At 44.4% G+C, this 21,973-nt stretch overlaps 1 protein-coding gene across 1 annotated transcript in view; it reads right to left on the reverse strand.

The window, feature by feature from the left end:
- Positions 1–21,973, reverse strand: part of LOC115099390 (wee1-like protein kinase 2-A) — a 108,535-nt gene that overhangs the window by 27,380 nt on the left and 59,182 nt on the right. Inside the window, exons 6-7 of the mRNA XM_029617002.1 lie at positions 20,930–21,051; positions 10,747–10,893 (exon numbers count right to left, since the gene is read on the reverse strand). Coding sequence (XP_029472862.1) covers positions 10,747–10,893; positions 20,930–21,051 — 269 coding nt within the window. The remainder of the gene's footprint in view (positions 1–10,746; positions 10,894–20,929; positions 21,052–21,973) is intronic.

Raw genomic sequence — 21,973 nt, forward strand, 5'->3', positions numbered from 1 at the left:
GTCATGTGACAACCAACCAACCAGTTGGGTACCTGATGCAACAAACAGCATTCTGGAAAAATAGGTGATTGTATTCCTAATCCTACAATATGCAACACACAAAATTTCCCTCATATGAAAGGACCTGAAGTGCCCCATTCCCAATAAGAATTTTGCCACTCCGTTTGAGGACAAAAACTGCCTTAACCACAGATTACCTTTTCCCAATTGAATCTCCTGTCAAGTTGCAGCATCTCATGGTTTGGATGTATAAGGAAGGGAGAAGTACCCAAATATTATCCAATTTGAAATGCCAGATAGGCAGGGAAAGAAATCATGACGACAAAAAATGTGGAAGAAAAGATAGTTAATGAGGTAAAGTGAGGAAATGAGATTTTTTTTTCAAAGTTTGTCGGTGAGAAGGAAGGCTAGCATTGAATTATTAGATTGAGAGGAATTGAGACATGCGGAGGGTATGGGCAAAGGCAAAACAGAAATGGCAAAGGAGAAATTACTACTTACCTGATAATTTCCTTTTCCTTAGTACAGATAGGTGAATCCAACTTCCCAACACAGGTGAATCCAAAACCAGTGGGATGTACCAAAGCTACTCCCGAACAGGGCGGGAGGCTGTCTTTGGTCCAGTCAAAACTGCACGTGCAAAGGCTGTATCCTCCCGGGCCTACATATCCAGGCGATAATGCCTGGAAAAGGTGTGTAAGGAAGACCACATCACAGCTCGGCAAATGTTGATGGGGAAACAACAGTCTAACTCAGGGATGGGCAATTCCAGTCCTCGAGGGCCGCAAACCGGTCGGGTTTTCAGGATATCCCTAATGAATATGCACGAGAGAGATTTGCATGCACTCTGCCTCAGTCGTATGTAAATCGTTTTCATGCATATTCATTAGGGATATCCTGAAAACCCAACCGGTTTGCAGCTCTCGAGGACCGGAATTGCCCACCCCTGGTCTAACTTGTTGGCCATGGCTCTGCCTGAGCCCTAATAGAATAAGCCCCAACCTGACTAGGCAAGGACTGCTCAGCATCCACATATGCAGCCATGACTACCTCCTTAATCCAGCAGGCTACTGTAGCCTTCAATGCCAGCTCACCTTGACTCCCCCCACCATGGAGCATAAACAGCCAATCCATCTTTCTGAGAGGTTCAGAACACTCTAAATACCTCAAGATATGCCACTTGACATTGAAAGGCCATAATGGCTGATATTACTCTGCATCTTTTGCCCTGTCCAGAGACTGCAGGGAAAGACTGATTCAAGTGAAAATTCAAGACTACTTTTGGCAAAAAGGAAGGAACAGTACGCAACTATCACCCCTGGAGTTGCTCATAGAAATGGCTCCCAGCAAGACAAGGCCTGTAATTTGGATACTCAACGCACAGAACAAATTACCACAAGAAACACCAATTGCAATGTCAGTAACCTCAGGGAAAGGGTATGCATTGGTCAAAAGGTAGAGTCCACTAAAAAATCCAAAACTAGATTAAGACTCCACAAGGGCACCAGTAACCGCAAGGGAGGATGAAGATGCTTCATTCCTTTCAAGAAAAGGGCCACATCTGGATGAGCCAACAAGGGCCCACCATTCACCTGACCTCAGAAACAGGCAAGAGCCGCCACCTGAACCTTCAAGGAATTAAGGGCCAACCATTTACTCAATCCATCTTACAAAAATTCCAAAATGAGCTGGATCTTAACCGAACGAGGAAGATTATCTTCAAACCAAGCCTCAAACATTCGCCAAACCCGCACATAAGCTAAGGAAGTGGAGAACTTTCTTGCTCATAGCAACGTGGTAGTCACTGCAGCAGAATATCCACGCTTCACCGAGCCCTCTCAACGACCATACCATAAGAAAAAATAGATTTGGATCTTTGTGAAGAACTGGTCCCTGCCGTAGCAGATTCCTGTGAGCTGAAAACCGGAGGGGAGAGTCCACCAGAAGCCTTCGCAGATCTGCATACTACAGTCTCCTGAGCCAATCTGGTGCCACCAGAAGCACCATCCCCCTGTGACTCTTGACCCTCCAAACTACTCTGCCCAACATAGGCCACACAGGAAAGCATACAGCAGCTTGCCTTCCAGCCATTCCTGCACGAGAGCATCAATGTCCAATGACTTCGGATCTCTCCTGCGACTGAAGAATCGAGGAACCTTCGCATTGTGAGAAGTTGCTAGCAGATCCAGAAATGGAAGGCCCCAGCGATCCACTATTAGCTGAAATGCCTCATTTGGCAATTTCTATTTTTCTGGATCCAGACTCTGCTGAGAAAGTCTGCTCTTACATTGGCTTTTCTTGCAGTATGCGAGGTTGAGATCTCCTAAAGATGCACTTCTGCCCATTCCATAAGTTGGTCTATTTCCTGTGACACTTTCTGGCTCTTGGTTCCTCCCTGCCAATTGATGTAAGCTGCTGTCATTGCATTGTCCGACATTATGTGGACCGTTGGACCCTGCAATCTGTCGCCAACTGCAAGCATGCCAACTGGACTGCACAGGCTTCCAGCCGATTGAGGTTCCAAAAAGACTCTTTTGCATGCCAGCGCCCTTGCACTGTCAGCTCCTGAAATGAGCACCCTAACCTTGGAGGCTCGCATGTGTTGTGAGTACTAGCCAGTCCAATGATCTTAGAGAAACCCCCTTTCTGAGATGATCCACTTTTAACCACCACTGTAGTTGAGAGCAGACCTCCAGTGGTAGGTGGAGCAGATTCAAGTAGTCATGAGACTGTGGGCTCCAACCAGACAGCAGAGTGCACAGAAGCAGACACATATGCATCCTCACCTACAGCACCACCTCCAGGGTTGCCGCCATCAATCAGAACACCTGAAGATAGGACTACACCGTCTGGCGTATAGTGTTCGACAATAGACACACCTGCGCCATCAGCTTCTGGATACGGCCCTCCAGCAGGAACACTTTACCCCATTTCATGTTGAACTGAACACCAAGACACTAGCGACTGAGATGGCTGAAAGATTGCTTTTGGCCAGGTTCACGACCAAACTTAGCTCCTGCAACAAAGAGGTCACCTTTGGTAAGACCCGAAATCTCTTCAAGTTTCTTGGTCTGAATCAGCCAGTCATTCAAGTATGGATGTACCAGGATCCCATCTTTTCTCAACTCCACCGCCACCACCGCTGTGGCCAAACCAAAAGGTAGTGCTCAAAACTGATGACATCCCAAAACTGCGAAACACAGAAAATCGATGATGCTCTATTCGTATGGGAATATTCAGGTATGCCTCAGAGATCCAGAGACATCAGGAATTCCCCCTATTGCACTGCAATTATCACTGAGCGCAAGATTTCCATACAAAAATGAGCCACACACAAATGACAGTTGACTCTTTCAATATCCAGGATGGGACAAAAAGAGCCCCCCTTCTTGGGCATCATGAAATAAATGGAATATAAGCCCAAATTTACCAGCCTGTAGGCTGCAGTCTTGACAACATAACCTCCACGGTCTGTCTCTTCTGAGGAGAGTCGCAGGGAGACACCATGAACACATCCTGAGGAACACAAACTCCAGCGCATAGCCATCCCTTATCACCTCCAGCACCCACTGGTCTGTCATGATCTTGACCCATCTCCGATAAAAAAGACCCCCATATCTCAGAGAGAGGTCAGCACATAGTCATTGGGAGATTCAGGGTGCTCCACTACCTGAACCTGCATCTTGTCTGGGCTGCCTGGGACGAAACAGATCTACCCAAAAGGTAGAGTCCTCTGAAAGGTCACTCCTCTGTAGGGTCAAAAATGTCTGAGCCCTCTAGTATGACCTCTCATGCTGAAGGATCGCGGCACCCGTTTCTCATCCTCTGGTAAACTAGGACCCGGGGACTCACCCCATTCATTGGCCATTTTCTCCAGCTCACTCTCAAATAAGAGTGAGCCTTTAAAGGGCAACTTCATAAGTTAGACTTTGAGGTTGTATCAGCTGACCAATTTCTCAGCCAAAGCAGATGCCTAGCAGCTTTTACTGAAGCCACTCCTCTGGCCTAAGTTCAGACCAAATTGCAGCCTGCATCTCAGCTGCTTGTTCTATCACTGCCCTAGAATTCAAGCCAAATTCATCGACTTTCTGAGAGAGCAGTAAACAAGAGCCAGCCATCAGGGAACTACAGGAAGCTATCTGCAAATTCATTGCCATAACTTCAAAGGCCTGCTTAAGGATAGCCTCAATTCTCCTATCCTGTCCATCCTTCAAGGTCGCTCCCCCTTCTACGGGAATAGTCGTCCACTTGGTAACAGCATACAAAAGTGCATCCACCTCTGGAAAACATTAAAGCTCTCACAGCTGGATCCAGGGGGTACAATCTTTCCAAGACTCATCCCCTTTTAAAATTAGATTCTGAATTAATTCTTAAATGGCTTCCATAATAGGGAAGAAGCAATAGGCTTTATGCAAGGAAATCAGAATAGGATCCTTCTTTGGCTCAGACATGGAGTCAGCCCCAGGTACTCCCAGCATCTTCAAGACATGGAGTCAGCCCCAAGTACTCCCAACATCTTCAATGACTGGGAAAATCAGAGCCAGTAACTCATCTCTATGAAAGAACCTCAACATAGTTCTATACTGCTCCAATCCTGGAGGAATTTTCCCATCTTCCAGGAAGTAAAGATCGGGCTCATCATCCATGTCATGTGGGTCCCTATCGGGAAGGTCTAATCCAGGCGTACCCCGCCGCTTACCCGCAGCACCAGGCAGTCAAGATTTCACCACTTGCGATCCTAGTTGTTAAGATTGCTGGGGCCAGGGATTACACCTGAAGAAGTAGTGCAGTCCTTGAAAAAATTCTGCCCAAGAAAAGGCAGAGGATCCATGCCAAAACCAGGGAGCAACTGATCTGCTCCCACTGAACCAATTTTCCTGCTAAGGAACCAGTTAGGGGAGCTCCAAAATCAGGTGACCCTTCAGGCAGCTTTTTCCATTCATCCACTAGTATGGGAAGAACCAAGTTTAGCAAAATCATAAAGTCATTCTCTCTGAGCCTCCAAACAGTGCTGACAAATTCAAGGACATGCCAGGTTGAGATGCCTGAATGTAACAAGCAACACATAGGGAACAAACCTAAGCCCTTTGCCCTATGAGCGCCAGTTGGCCAATTCGCCTAACAGGCACCTGACAACACTGTTCCTATGTAGGTGCCCAACTTGAGTTCCCTCAGGATGTTCAGACAATGTGCAAAAAAAGGCATGGGTGCACACAAATGGTAGGTGTTCATATGCGCTTAACTAGGCGCACAACCAAGTGCATAATGGGCCGCACAGTCTGGTGCACTAGCATGATCGACAGAAACTGAAGACGGCAGTCTGCAGTGCAAATAAAAGCGTGAAAACACATTATTTAATCACTGGCACAATTTAAGAACAACGGAGGAGTTGAAGATTATTCCAAGGATTGAATAGAGAAGTTGTGTCCACAATCAAAGGTATAATGAATGGTATTTACCTTGTGCCAGTGATTAGATAATGGGATATGCTGTAACTAAAAATATACTTGGGACATTATTTTAAAGATAAGTTTTTTTTGAAATTTTTTTTTCAATCTTTTTATATAGTGGCTCCAGCGTTCAAGTGAGATTAGCGATTTTTCTATACTTCAAAGAAATGAGTGGAGAAGAGGTTCCTGTTAAATGAATAGAGTCATCTATTGAGTCTATTGGATTAAAAATTCCCCTGAAGAAGCTGTTAGATGAAACAAGGGCCCTGTTGGGATTTATAGAAATTCAATAGATCAATTGTATTGGGGGTCTTAGAAATTAAAAATAGAATCTATTCTGGTTAACACAAGATTATTATCAGGAATCTAGATAACTCGTTGAGAATTTGCCACATAAGGAGTATGTAAGATAAAATAATTATATGAATAGATAAGCTTAATGAATTTGTTCAATATTGTGGAATTAGAAAAATCAGTAACAGTATAGTTTCATCATGGTTTATGGAATGTGATTATGGAGGTAATTTTTATGAGTATGTATGGGTATGAGTGATAATGTTTTTCTAACAGATATTTAAAAGGATGTTGAGGGTAATTTGATAACCGCACAATTAATGGTTAAGTGCAATTTGTTGTGGATGTATTAATTGTTTGAAGAATAATAAAAATTGTTGGTGATACAAAAACAGTATAAAAATATTGATATGTGTTTGTATCCCACTTTGTAAGGCGTGTTCTTTTTTGTATTAAGTGTTAAGCACTGAACAAATAATAATATTGCCTGAATTTTGTGATATGTAGGAGATGCATAACCCACAGGTTTTGGATTCACTTATCTGTACACTAAGGAACTAATATTTTTGCACAGTATTCACTAAGAAGAGGATTGTAGAAGGACTGATACTAACTGGCACAATGCATTTATTTAGGGAAGATTGTGTGTGGCACTAGCAAACAAAAAGGCCAATACAGTACAGTGCGCTCCAACGGAGCGCACTGTTAACCTGTCATTGGATGCGCGTTTTCCCTTACCCCTTATTCAGTAAGGGGCGGAAAACACGCGTCCAACCCGCCGAACCTAATAGCACCCTCAAAATGCAAATGCATGTTGATGGCCCTATTAGGTATGCCCGCGCGATTCAGTAAGTAAAATATGCAGCCAAGCCGCACATTTTACTTCCAGAAATTAGCACACCTACCCAAAAGGTAGGCGCTAATTTCTTCGGGCACCGGGAAAGTGCACAGAAAAGCAGTAAAAACTGCTTTTCTGTGCACCCTCCGACTTAATATCATGGCGATATTAAGTCGGAGGTTCCGAAGGGTAAAAAAAGTAAGAAAACAAAGTTTCTGTCGGGTCAAAAACCGGATGCTCAATTTTGCCGGCATCCAGTTTCCGAGCCCGTAGCTGTCAGCGGGCTCGAGAACAGACGCCGGCAAAATTGAGCGTCAGCTGTCAAACCCGCTGACAGCCGCCGCTCCGGGCCAAAAGGAGGCACTAGGGACGCTCTCCCACGGACTTTACTGAATCAGCCTGAAAGTGGGTTAAACCATAAAGACAGATGGGATGTATTGTTGAGATTACTTATCTGATAATCTCCTTTTCCTTAGTGTATGCAGATGGACTCAAAACAAATGGGTATAGTGTGCTCGTGATAGCAGTTAGAGATGGATCTGACATCAGCACGGGTACATATACCCCCACAGGAAGTGCCGCAAATCAGTAATCTTCCTTGCAAAGCTGTAGCTGACCGATCAATTAAATGAACAGGATTACCCTGACCGATTGATAGTAGCTGGAGACCGCCAGTGATCACAACCGGAAGGCGTCGACACCCGGCAGGGTGGATGGCCTATTATAAGAAAACATGGCTTACCGTGAGTTCGATGAATTCCCATGTATGCCGGCAGCCGGGCGGGATGCTGAGTCCATCTGCATACACTAAGGAACAGGAGATTATCAGGTAAGTAATCTCAACATTTCCTAGCGTGTAGCAGATGGACTCAAAACAAATGGAATGTACAAAAGCTACTCCCGGACTGGGCGGGAGGCTGCCCGAGGACCCTGTAGGATTGCCCTTGCAAATGCTGTGTCCTCCCTGGCCTGGACGTCCAGACGGTAGAATCTGGAGAAGGTATGGAGGGAGGACCACGTCGCCGCTTTACATATCTCTGCAGGCGACAGCAGCTTAGCTTCTGCCCAAGAGGCCGATTGTGCTCTGGTAGAATGAGCCTTGACCTGTAGAGGCGGTGGTTTTCCCGCCTCTATGTAGGCTGCCTTGATAACTTCTTTAATCCAGCGGGCGATGGTTGGCCATGAGGCCGCTTCCCCTTGCTTCTTCCTGCTGTGCAGGATGAACAGGTGGTCCGTCTTTCGTACTACTTCTGACATTTCCAGGTATCTCCACAGCAGTCTGCCGATGTCGAGATGGCGTAGCATTCAACCTTCCTCCGACTTCTTCAAACCTTCTGTGGTAGGCAAGGATATGATTTGGTTGAGGTGAAAGTGTGAGACCACCTTGGGTAAAAAGGATGGAACTGTGCGAAGATGGATAGCCTCTGGAGTGATTCTGAGAAATGGATCACAACAGGATAGTGCTTGTAGCTCTGAGATGCGGCGTGCTGAACATACTGCCAGCAAGAACACCATCTTCAAGGTTAACAAACGGAGGGACAGGCCTCGAAGGGGCCTGAAGGCTGATCCTGCCAAAAATTCCAATACTAGGTTGAGATTCCACAAGGGCACAGGCCACTTCAGTGGCGGGCGAATGTGCTTGACTCCTTTCAGGAAACGTGAGACGTCTGGGTGTTTTGCAATGGTGTTGCCGTCACTCCTGGGACCGTAGCAAGACAGTGCTGCTACCTGAAACTTGATGGAGCTGAGGGACAGACCCTTCTGAAGTCCATCTTGTAGGAAGTCCAAAATGATAGGACTCTTAGCGGCATGCGAGTTGGTGCCTTGAGAGTCGCACCAGGCTTCAAAAAATCGCCAGATCCTGATATATGTTAGGGATGTGGAGAACTTGCGTGCTGGGAGTGTAACTATAACTGGCTCCGAGTATCCCCTTTTCTTCAGTCGAGCCCTCTCAATGGCCAGACCGTAAGAGAGAATTGAGCAGGATCCTCGTGGAGGATGGGGCCTTGCCGCAGCAGGTCCCTGTAGGGAGGCAGAGGTAGAGGGTTCCCTGCCAGTAGTCTTCTCATGTCTCCGTACCAGGGTCTTCTTGGCCAGTCCGGAGCCACTAGAAGAACTAGGCCTCTGTGTCGCTGAATCCTGTGTACAATGGCGCCCAGTAAGGGCCATGAAGGAAAGGCGTATAGCAGGATCCCTTGAGGCCATGGCTGTACCAGGGCATCGATCCCCTGAGCTCGAGGATCCCGCCTGCGGCTGAAATATCTGGGAACGAGCATTGGACCTGTCCGCTAAGAGGTCCATGGCTGGCCTCCCCCAGCGATCCACAACTATCTGAAAAGCTGTGGATGACAGCTGCCACTCCCCCGGATTCAGGCTCTCTCTGCTGAGGAAGTCTGCCGTCGTATTGTCCTTCCCGGCAATGTGGACGGCGGAGATGTCCTGGAGATTTGCTTCTGCCCAAATCATCAGGGGAGTTATTTCCAGGGACACTTGTTGGCTTCTGGTTCCGCCCCGACGATTGATGTATGCCACAGTGGTGGCGTTGTCAGACATCACTCTGACCGCTCTGCCGCGAAGTCTGTGGGCAAATCGCAGGCACGCTAGCCTGACTGCCCGTGCCTCTAGTCGGTTGATGTTCCACCGCCCTTGGGCGGTGAGCTCCTCGCAGTGCGCTCCCCCATCCGTTCAGGCTGGCATCTGTGGTGAGCAGAATCCAGGTTGGGGCGGACGTTCTTGACCCCCGGCTCATATGGCCAGGCTGCAACCACCATCGTAGCGGATACCGCACTCTGGCCGGTAGAGGTAGGCGTACGGTGTAGTTCTGTGATCGTGGGCTCCATCGAGATAGAAGGGCGCGTTGCAATGGTCTCATATGAGCCCACGCCCATGGCACCACCTCCAGAGTGGACGCCATGAGGCCGAGGACCTGTAGGTAATCTCGAGCTGTGGGCTGGCTGGCGCTCAGCAGGGCCTGCAGATGACTCTGGAGTTTTGATGTTCCTTCTAGGAATTTAGTCGTTAGAATTTGGAAACATGCTCAGCGAGCGTGAGGTAGCTCCAAACTGCTTTGGAGACAGAAATTACTGATTTGTGGCACTTCCTGTGGGGTATATGTACCCGTGCTGACGTCAGATCCGTCTCCAACTGCTAGCACGAGCACACTATACCCATTTGTTTTGAGTCCATCTGCTACACGCTAGGAAATCTAAAATTACTAAGGGTACTCAAAAAAAACTTCTTTTAGGTCTGCTGGAGGATTGGTTTAATCAATTATGAGCGACAGGAATGATCCCTTGGAATTTAAGAAGGGATGTTCCTCTTCATAGAAGTGACAATAGAGAGGAGGTTGGAAACTATAAGGCCAATTAAAATGACTTTAAATGAAGACCGTACTGAAGGAAAGGATAGGAAACTATCTACAATCCAGTGGGCTGCAAGTTCTGAGGCAGCATGGTTTTACTAGAGACAAATTGTGTCAACCAAATCAGATTTATTTTACTGGGTGACTAGAGAATTAGAGCAAGTGGAATGTGCTGGATGCAATTTACTTTGATTTCAACAAAACTTTTGCTACCATCCCATATAGCAAGTTCACAAATTGAGCAGTCCCAAGGTAGTGGTCTGATTAGAAATTTGTTAAGGGATAGAAGATAATGGTAAATTGAATTCATTGTTAAAGGAGAAAGTAATCAGTGGAGTGCTTTAGAGATAATTACTAGGGTTGGTTCTATTCTATCTTTCTGAGCAATATTGCAAAAAGATTAGAAGTTGCCTTTTTGTGGTTGATACAAAGATCTCCAACAAAGTGGATTCACTGAGGAAGTAGACAAAATGAAAAAGTGATCTCAGAATGCTTAAGTAATGCTTGGAAGTTAAGCTTCAATGCAAAAATAAGTGCACTGTGTAATGGATTTGGGGTACAGAAATCTGATGGGTGATGAGAAGCTAATATGCACTAAAATGGGCAGATTTTGGGGAGATAGTGTACAAGGATCTCAAGGTTGTGAAACAATGTTATGAGGTGAGAGAGAGTGAGAGTGAGAGAGCGAGTATTCTTTGTGGTCATGCTGAAAACCAGCCATCTGGGGGGCATGCGGACTGCATTTAGATCACACTGCAGCGAGTAAACACAAAGGGAGAAGAATATATTGGATAGGTACTAACTTGGCTTTATATCCATATGCACCAGACCAGAGTTGTGAATGTACTTCAGTCCCATGGACACTTGCAGGAGGATTTCCTTCAGTTCCATCTCAGAGAAAAAATGCTTCGTTTTGGCTCTCTCTAACACCACATCCTGAAGGCTCCCACCTTGAAGAGAAGAGATTTCAAATCTAATTGCCAAAAGACTAAAATCCCCAATCCCTTTAATCTCCCTTAACACATGGCTTCTAAGAAAATACATTTCTATCAACAGTAAAGAAATATTAGTCAGAAAATACTACATCCTACTGGGATATGATGTCTGCATCACAACCACAACACATGGATGATTAGATGGCAGAAATAAAAAGGAGTTACTTGTGCAGCCTTCAATACTGAAACAGAGAAACTGATCAAATATTCCTGCAGGCACCAAGCAGTGTACCTTATACAAGCTCTCGCTCACAGAACAACTCTCTTTTTTCAGGGCTTAGCTATAGACTTTACTGAAGTCTATAGCATGAAACTAATGGCAAGGGAGGCTGTGCAGAGTAATGAGAAGGTGGAATTATGAATGTTGGTGCTATATGGGCCCAAGCCAAAGAGGAAATACAGGATCAGCTTCAGCATAACACAAGCAGAAAGAGAAAAGGCAATGTTAGCAGTGTCAGCTTCAGCAAGGGCAACAGCTGAATCAGGGCCCCCTCAAGAAATGGTTCACATGTGGTGACCCCACCCTGGCAGAAGACTTGAACAGCCAGGAGAGAGAGAACATTGCATATTTCATTATGGCAGTCCACTTGGACACTGATAACCAGTACTGTGAGTTTATTTAATTTGTGGGCAGCACTTCCTCAGCTTCTGCTGATCTCACGATAACACAAGGTCAGCAGAGAGGAGCCCAAGTGTTACCTGCCAAAACAATCTGATACAGTGAAACTTGTTTCCGCCACTCTTCCTGATGCCATTGCTCTGATGCTGGGGAAACAGGTGCCATGGGCAGGGGAAGAGTGTTGCCAGGGATGTAGCATGATGTCGTCAAATGAGAAATCTAGAAATTACTGACATGGCTGTCTGCCACAACTCTACTTCCCTAGCTTTTCAAAATCACCAAGTGGAGGATCCACCATCTCTCTAGCAAACTGAGTACATTCTAAGTAATCTGAAATGTTCATTATGGCCTCTCTCATCAAAAGAGGGGAATTAAGTGGAGACTCTGGGATGGGGAGAATAGAGAAAGAGATTGAGTACAGAATTGGAGATAGGGGGAAAGCAAGGATTTGGAGATTAGGCGAGATTGCTCGGGGTGGGTTGGGATGAGAGAGACTGCCGAGTACAGGATAGGGCATGAAACTCATCCCCCATATGCTATAGCAAGTAGCACATTTAAGACTAATCGGAGAAAATTCTTTCACTCTATGCACAATTAAGCTCTGGAATTTGTTGCCAGAGGATGTGGTTAGTGCAGTTAGTGTAGCTGGGTTTAAAAAAAGGTTTGGATAAGTTGACTTAGGGAATGGCCTCTGCTATTACTAGCATCAGTAGCATGGGATGATCTTAGTGTTTGGTTACTTGCCAGGTACTTGTAGCCTGGATTGGCCTCTGTTGGAAACAGGATGCTGGGCTTGATGGACCCTTGGGTCTGACCCAGCATGGCGATTTCTTATGTTCTTATCCTGCCCCCAGCAGTTTCTCACAAGTGTCAACCCCCATTCCCAGCATGTGCTCTTTCACCATGGGACTGAGAAGCATTGAGGCGGCGGCTCCTGGGGACAGGCAGTGACACTTGAGAGGGTAATTCAAATTCAGGAAAACCTTATTAGCTGCCAAAATAATACATTAAGTGGTTAAAATAAAAGAAAGAGAAAAGTTGTCACATAATAGTAAACAAAATAAGATTACAGGGGACAGAAAGGACAAGGGCAATCTCCAGGTTCTGGTGTTGTCCCTGTACAGACCATTTCTGCCCTGGTGGCAGGGCACAAGGAGAAATTTGTTCTTACCTGATAATTTCCTTTCCTTGAGTTTACCAAGCTAGTTCAGACATATGAATTATGCCCCCTGACCAGCAGATGGAGTCCAGAAACAAGCAGCTTGCTGACATTGCCCTATATAGGCTCCTGTGCTGATCTTGGCCTGCCAGTATCTTGTATCAAACCAAGATTATTATACCAAAAACCAATCTTTCTTCCTCATAACCAGGGAGCTTCCAAGTGAGAAAACCACACAAACATGAACTAGAAGAAACATTACCTTATTATGCTTGTTTTGATGCAGGATATATCCATTCTGAAAAGAAAGTGGTAATTGCAGAAGATCCTATGTTTGGAAAATTAGGACAGATTCTGGACTCAAGTAAAGGAAAAAAGGTAAGAACAAATTTCTCCATCTTCAACCAGCCAAACCAGACCAGATGCATCAGATGTACCCAAGAGGTATATCCATAGGGCAGGAAACTGCCAAACCAACTCAAGACCTCCAAACCAAAGGATGCTTCTTCTCTGGCATCAACATAGAGACAATGTTTTACAAACAAATACAATGAAGACCAGGTTGCTGCCTTGCAAATCTTCTCTAGTGAATCCAACCAAAGCTCTGTTCATGAAGCCGCTTGTGCTCTAGTAGAATGTGCTTTCAAATGTTTGGGCAGTGTCCGCCCCCTATCCACATAGGCCGACCCAATGACTTCCTTAATCCAATGCATCAGCAAAGCTTTGGAAGTGGCTTCTCCTTTCTTGGATCCTGCCAACTGGGCAAAGATGATCCATTCTTCTAAAATGTTCATGACATTTAAATAACGCAATAGCACTCATTTTACATCCAAAGAATGAAGCTGTGGGTATTCTTTCCACATCATTCTCTATGGAAGAAAGGAAGGCATGCCACCTGATCAAGATTAAAAGGATGAAATCACCTTCAGAAGGAACAGCACTGTACAAATCTTCAGTCTCCTCAGAAGAAAAAAAAAGTAAAGTAGTTCCCTACCAGAAAGGGCCTACAACTCAGATATTCAAATGGCCAAGTAAATTACCACAAAAAAAAAAATACCAACTTAAGAATGAGGTTAACTGAAATCCCCTTTAAGGGTTCAAAAGGCAGAATCAGTCAGAAAACATAACACCAAATTCAAAGATGGGACTGGATCACTCACTGGTGGTCTAATATGTTTCACTCCTTTTAGAAAAGTAGAGATGTCCAGATAAGAGATAAACATCTACCTGAATCTTCAAGGAATTCAGTGGTAACCCCTTATCACAACCTTCCTAGCCAAAATCAGCTTAGTTTATGTCAAGGTATAGTGGACCTTTGAGGATTGGTGCACTAAAAACGTAGAACTCTTTCAGGTATGTAAGAGAGTATCTACCACCTTTCTTGATTAAATAAGAACTCTCAAGAAGCAAACTGTAAGACACTCTGGTCCCTGCCTCAGCAGGCCTGGAACGATATAGAAGGAAGAGAACTCCCATCCAATAATCAGATCTGCCTAACAAGACTACTTGCGCCAAATCAGGAGCTACTAAAGCCACTGGTTCTCGATGTTTGGAGATTCTCTGAAGAACCCTGCCTATAACAGGCCACAGAGGAAACAAAGCCTGGTTTTGACCAGGTCTAAATCAAGGCATCCATTCTAAACAACCCATGAATTCTTGTGCTGAAAAACCTTTTCACCTTTGCATTTGTGTCAGTCACCTTTAGATTCAACTCCAATTTTGTCCAACACGCCACAATATGAGTGAAGCCCTCCTGTGACAGTTCCAATTCTCTGGGATCTAGAAAGTTTTGGCTGAGAAAGTCCGCTTTAACATTATCCACTCCCATTATGTGCAATGCTGTTAACATCTTTAGGTGCTTCTCGGCCAGTTAAAAGTGGAATAACTTCTTCTAATACCTAAGAAATCTTGCTGGCATTATCCGACAAAATCCTATCTGCTAGACTTTGAAGAATCAGTGCAAATTGAAACACTAACTGGATTACTCATCTCCAAATCAGTTGATTGGCCAAGTGGCCTCTTCCACTGAACATGGCCCTTGAGATACACAGCCTTGACAGTGCATCCCCCAACCTAGATGCAAGCCTTCTGTCATCAGTACTGCCCAGGAGAGAGATTCCAGATTCACATCCTTTTCCAAATTTGATTGTCAGCCACCACTCCAAACTCGCTATTATTTGCTCTGGAACACAGTACATAATCCTCAGACTGAGGATCTCACCTGGATAGCAGGGCCTTCTGCAAGGGTCTCATGAGTCCTTCCCACAAGCACCCAGAGCCAGGGCTGCCACTATGGACCCTATTACTTCAAAATAACTCCATACCGTGGGCTCCCTGGCATCCATTAAAGAGCAGACCTGCGCCTACTTCTGATTTCTTTGTACTATTAATCTCACTCAGCCTCCATGTGTGTCAAAACGTGCCCCTAATATTCTAGAGACTGCATTGATCACAACTTGCTCTTTGCAAAGTTTACCACCCAACCTAGCTCTTGCCATAACCATACCAACCTGGTCATGGCTGAATCATTCTGTTGAACTGACTTCACGCTGATCATCTAGTCATCCATATAAGATAGACCAAAACATCTTCTCGACACAAAAAGGCCACTACTACCACCATGACTTTAGAAAAGGTTCTTGGAGCCATTGCCAGACCAAAAGAGTGCCAAAAATGAAAGTGACCTCCTGTGAGAAACACAGATACTGCTATCAAATCTTAGAGGACCAAACTCAACCCATATGTTTTTCATGGACAAGTTAACTGCTGTGCTGGTTTTATAGAATTAGCTAGAATATATTTTATTGCTTTGTATTTGCTCTGACCAATAGTGACTCTTAGAAATGAAGAAACTGGAGATAGGTTTTAGCTATTCACAGACCGCTCAGGCTGGATATTGTCTCTTACTTAGAAAAATTGTTTTTGCTAGAAATAGTTTGTTATTTGGTAAAACTATTCATAGAGGACAGAAACTGCTAGAAATATAAACTAAATGAAGCAGTTATTAGAAGCTATTATGTTGTAAGACCACCCAAAAGTGCGATGCTCCAATTAACTTTATACCAAGTAATAAGTTACTGTTTAAAATTGAGCAATTGAAACTATATATTGGTCTGTATTTTCTGATTTCTTCAGATATTTGATTTATTTTCTGCCTTTCAGACACTTTAAAGCGGATCACATTCAGGTACTCTTGCATATGGTTATGCTCTCTCTATGCATGCATGTACATTGGAATAAATAGGAAGTTTTGGGTATGGATGTAGTTTTTTTACCCCAAGAAAGGGAGCTAGAAAAGTGGACCTATGAATTCTAATCAAGGGTTAGAATTCTACATTTCTGATGGCCCAACCTGACCAATATGCAGACATGTTTCCATCAAATCCAAGGACATTAGGAAGTCTCATCTTTCTGCCATTATAACTGACGTCAAGGTTTCCATTCTGAAGTGAGGAACCCTCAAGACTTGTTGACCTTCTTTATACCCAAAACTGGACAAAAAACGTTTCCTCTTTTTAGCCCAAAGGATTACTCTCTGGCTCCTGCAAATATCCCCAGAACATTGCTTGGTTGCCTGGCTTCCCGCCCCCCGCATGGGGTTGATGTCAGCAGGAGGCACTGGAGAAAGCCTAAAAAGTAGGTGGCCTGAAAGTCCTAAGGATTAGTCACTGACTCCTGCTGCCTGGCTTCCCTTCCCTCCGTCAGCGGGAAGTGCCAGAGAGAACAAAAGGAAGGGGCTAGCAGCACGCTGCCACCAGCATGCCAAATTTGAACACCTAAGGGGCATGCCCCTTTGCTCCAGTTTTTTGGGTTAGGCACAACAGATTATAGTCTGATATCTTGCCCTGGACTATAAACGGAGAGACTGGATGCAGAATTTTTCCTTTCATAGCCCTTCCCTGCAACATATTCCTCTGAAGTTTGCTGGGTTTTCTGGGCAAGATTTTTGTTCAATTTTCCTCTCTATTTTTATTGGCCCTGAACAATTGATTAAATACATGAAGGATATATTAGGTATAGCTGATGAACATATTCCCAAAATTTCTAAGGCCTATTGTGTGTCTATTCCTTCATCTAAGAATAATGCTGTTACTAATTCTCTATGTTCTGATTCTTTCTATTTAGCTAGTTTTCTTGAACAATCTAATGACAGTCTCTGATCGAGCTATACTCTTGATTTCTTGTCCCACTGAAACAGAAAAAAAAAAAAGGATTATGAGGCTATTCTTTTCTAATAAAGATGCTCTCTTCATGGGTCAAAAAAATCTGGATATTTCCTGATGTCTCTAGAGAGACCCAACTTAAATATAAGTCTTTTCTTCAATATCTAGATACTGTTTTAAGTTTAGGAGGAGAATTTCTTCTTTGCTTTCCTGGTAAACGTTTTGTCAAATTTGATGGTAATAGATACATTTTAGTGGAGCCTGATCAGTTGAAACCGCTGTTCAATAGTAGAGCAGTGATTCCTGCTTCTACTCCTGTACCTAGTTAGTTCACAGCATTACAATATTAGCTTAATTTTGTCAAGACATAGGGGTAGATTTTTAAAAACTACGCACGCATCCATGTGCGTGCACTACCCAGCGCGCACACATGCACATGAACGCACGATTTTATAACATGCATGCATATAAGCATTGCAACTACTGCCCCTCTATTGAGAAAACGATAAAGCATAACCCAATTTACCTCCTTCAGAGGGGAAAGAAAGGAGAAACCATAAGACATCTAAAATCAGACAAGCCAACTCAAAACGCTCACCTGTTCTGAATGACATCTAAGATGCATTAGTCAAATAAGTCTGGAACTATCTCTGGTGGAAATCCATTAACCACCCTTCTATTTTCCAAGCTAGAAGACTGGGTTTGTACATCTTCACTGAGAGATTTGGGAAATTCCTGCACCTCCCAAATCCCTATCCTTTCTTCCTCTCTTGGAATTACAAAAGGAGTGACGCCTATTAAAAAGTTTAGCTCTTTGGAGGATTTTCTTGACTTGAATTTCCTTAAGTCCCTATACCAACTCTTAGAGGGCAACTGCTGCAAGGTAACATCTTCTGGAACTCTGGGAACTGTAGATTCCTCCCAAACCTTGGCCATTTTCTCCAGATTCTCTCAGAATAGAAGCTTGATTTTGAGGATGGTCAGCTGACCCTTGGAAATCAAATCTGCCAACCAATTCTGAAGCCACAAACACCTGACCGCTACAGGTAAAGCCATGCTCCTGGCCAAAGTATGAACCAAATCAAAGGATGCATCCACCAAAAAGGCTGTCCCTGGTTCCATTTGGGTTACCTCCTCTAGGATGGGACAATTGCTATCCTGTAAACCTTTCTGCATTGCTGCAACAAATGGAAAGCAGCCCTAGCCACAACACAGCTATGTGGACACCTACAGAGACATACAAGCAGCTTTAAAAGCTCGCTTTATCTTCCTATCCTAAGCATCTCTGAGAGCCACATCACCTTCCACCAGAATAGTTGTCCTTTTCATCACAAGAAAATAAATACACAAAAACAAAGCAGCGAGTCCTCCTTAGGGAACCTTAGCCTCTCAGGAGATAAAGGGATATAGCTTCACTAGAGAACACCCTCCCCCTTTCAAAATTAGCATCCAGGGAATCTCATGTCAAGTTAATTAGATCCTTAACTGACCTATGCAAGAGAAAAGCCTTTGTGGGCTCCATATACTGGTCATAATAGAATCCTCTGCAGATTTGGAACCTTCCTCCACTTTATTCTCAGAAATATTCAACGCATGCAGGGACAAGAAAATTAAGGAAGTTAGCTCTTGCTTATAAAGCAGCCTTAACACAGATGAACCATCTTCCACCTCAAGGTGGGGGGGGGGGGGGGGCACACACCTCTTCCGCACTGCAGTTGTCCCTCAAACCTTTTAGATACAAGGATGAAGCTTCAGAATGCAAAGTTAAGTTCCTCAAACTCCTCCTCCTCCTCTTCCCTGTCACTGCAGGAGCTGTCATCCATAAATGTAACATTTCTTCCTTTTCACCTGACCTAATCTCAGCCCAGAGCACAAGATACATTCCTACCATCTTCTGGAGACAGAGAATACTGGCAGGCTGAAGTCAGCACAGGAGCCTATAAAGCAGTGTTTCCCTAAACAGTGTGCTGTGGCATACTGGAGTGCCTGATCAAGTGTACCATGTTAAAAAAAAATAAAATAGTCACCACTGCCCGATGCTCAGATCCCAATCAGCACATGGTCTCTGCTCTCAGCGCCTGGAGTCACCAGTGATGGCTCTTAAAAGGTATAGGAGTTCCTTTCTGAGGACATGCTGAGGTCATGCATGCCTCTTGCTAACTGCAGCATGAGCCCTGGAGTGTGGCAATTAATGGGCAGCATGAAGAGCATGGATAGCTGGGCCTCACTTTGTGTGACACACATGAACTCATCTTCCCTCTCCTGAGTCCCTCCAGCTTCTGTTTTATCCCCAGGCTGAGGGAGATAGGGAGAGTGTGCACTGAGCACAAGATGTTCTGCCACCACAGTGTAATGTATGTGCTTGTTACACTGCCACCTGCATCAACTCATGATATTGCTTAGCTTAGAGTCTCTGCATATGTAGAGCTCCTTTTCCTGATTGGTTATTTTTATAATTATTCTGAGCTCCCTATTTGATCCATTCCTGTTTGCTCCGTCTCTCTATCTGTTCTCTTGCTTCTTCTCATTGGCCCCTTGCCCTCTAGGAATGCTGGGAAAGTTTACTTCCTGCAGAGATTTCAGTTGGGAAGAGGCTCTTGACAAACTAACAGCTTTCCTATGTTTTCTACAGGCTCCTAGAAGCATTGCTCTTTATTTCCCATTCGCTACTAGTCCCTGTTTACCAGTAGTTACAGCTTTTACAACCGTATTTGTCTGCCTATGACTAAGCTGTCAGAGATTCTCATTGCAGCTGACCCAGGTCTATCTGTGTAGCTATCCTGGATACCATGCCATTTGTAGTGAGTATTAAAGAGTTTATCATTCAATAAATGTTTGGTATTAAGAACAGAGTTTTCCCTGATATTTGGAAGATGGGAAAGGAAAGGTTTAGCTGACTATTTAGCAATTCAAGCAGAGGCATACAAATTGGGAGAACTCTAGAAATGACTCATTGTGGGGCCGATGCAATTAAAACACACTGAAAGGGGTGCTGAGTGTTCAGCGCTTGCTTTCCTAACATGCCCCAAGACACCCCCTCCTGGGGGCGCTATGCAATATTTAAGTTAGGGGTCACTGTGTCAAGGAGACCCTAGGGTCGACTGCGCGTTCCTAGCGCCGCCTTGACAGCGGGAGCCTGCAAGCGGTCGGCTGTCCGCTGGTTTAGAAAACAAACGCTGAGTTTATCAGCCTCCATTTTCCTAATCGGCACACAGCCAGGGGTTCGGAAGAACAGAAGCTTGTTAACTGAGCATTTGTTTCCTGAACCTGATTGCCAGCACTTTTTTTTTTTTTTTTTTAAGTTTTTGTTCCTCCTACTTAATATTGCAATGATATTAAGTAGGAGGATGTACCAAAAAGTATTTTCTGCTTTTCTGTACAACTTTTGGGAGTGCTCAGCAATTAACGCCTGCTCTTGGATGCACATTGTGGAGGCGCTAATCCCCTTTATTGCATAAGGAGATTTGGTAGTGCCTATACAACCTGTGTCCAACTGCGGTTAAAGAGTGTGCTTGGCTGAGCACACTGTATTGCATCAGCCCCTCTGAGTGCTGGGAGCAGCAGCAGCAGCACTAGCAGAGATCTGGCAGCCACAAGCAGCAGCCAATGTAACTAACTGAGTTGGCTGCCCACATCACATCATCATCTCTCTTCTCCTGCGCTTGTATACAGAAGGAAGTGGCCCGGGTGTGATGAGTTCATGCATGTCTCTGCCCTCTCTTTTCCATTGTTTTAAAATCTGGAAGAAAGACTGGTGGGATTTTCAGGGCTTCTGTAGCTCTTCTTTTGGACATAGGAGTTCTCTCCCTGTCTGCACTACTTGCTCCCATGGAGGTTAATGTGCCACCTACATATTAATTTAAAAAAAAATGGGTATGCCATAGGTTTGAAAAAGGTTGGGAAACACTGCTTTAAAGATGTTATGTCAGCAAGCCTCTAAATCACTGTAACCTTTCAGCTAGTAAAACAGGGGATTATCAGGCACATGATTAGTCCTGTACATACCTTCCACTCACACGTTCCCAACCCCCCTTCCCCCCCAATCCTCACCATTGCAGTATTCGTTTTGAATGATCATGTGGTCATCTTCAGCCCAGGCAGAATAGTACCGCACCACATGAGGGTGATGTCCAAGCACAGCATGAGCATAAACTTCCCGCAGTGCCAGCTGCCTAAACAGAAAACAAGAAGAAAATTAAACACAAACATCACTAGATCCCTGTCAGGTGACAAAAGCAAATCTTTGCCTTCAGACCTCCAACAAATGGAAAAAAAAAAAAAAACACACCAGAGTAAAAACCCCTATAGTTCATAGTCCTAAAAATTCTGCTTTCCACTTCCTCTTCCCCCTCCCTTCCCCTCTCAAATCAGCTCAACATTACATCTGGTTATCTAAGAAATCAGGTGGTGCTGCAACAGTTATGCAGTCATCCTGGGAATTTTGGATAGATCATAACCTGCCTCAATCTTGTGTTCTAGTTTTTGGTTTTCTAATTGCATTTCATCCCACAGTTCATTTGCAAATAATCATGACAACTAGAGATGGGCTAGTCTGCTGAAATTCTATTCAAATCTCTCTCCACTCTCAGGCTGGAGGGGAAGAATGGAGCAATTCTGATGCACTTAGAATCTTTCAGGCCACAGCTAACCTTGTTACAACACATCTTAGAAAAAAAACAAAGTAAATGATGGCAGATAAAAACCAAAATGGCCAATCTAATCCATTCAGTAGCGATTTGTTCTCTGAGTAGATGTGCCTAAGAATTCCCAGATAGAATCGGACACCCCTTCTGAGTGCGACTTATGATTGTAATTGCTGCTCCATACAGGTTACTCCAGTGCCTCATTACCATTCATTTGCAACTAGGAATCCTCTGTTTATCCCATGCTTTTCTGAATTCTGTTACAGTTTCTGTCTCCAGCATTCCTCCAGGAGAGCATTAGAGGCATCCACCACTCTCACAATGAAAAACATTTCCCTGACATTGTTCCCAAGTCTACCTCCTTGGAGCTTCATATCATGACCTGTAGTTCTACAACTTCCTTTCCATTAAAAGAAGAAAAAAAAACCACCTTCTTGTGCATTAATACCTT

Source organism: Rhinatrema bivittatum, chromosome 9 (genome assembly GCF_901001135.1).
Source record: "Rhinatrema bivittatum chromosome 9, aRhiBiv1.1, whole genome shotgun sequence".
NCBI classification, from domain to species: domain Eukaryota; kingdom Metazoa; phylum Chordata; class Amphibia; order Gymnophiona; family Rhinatrematidae; genus Rhinatrema; species Rhinatrema bivittatum.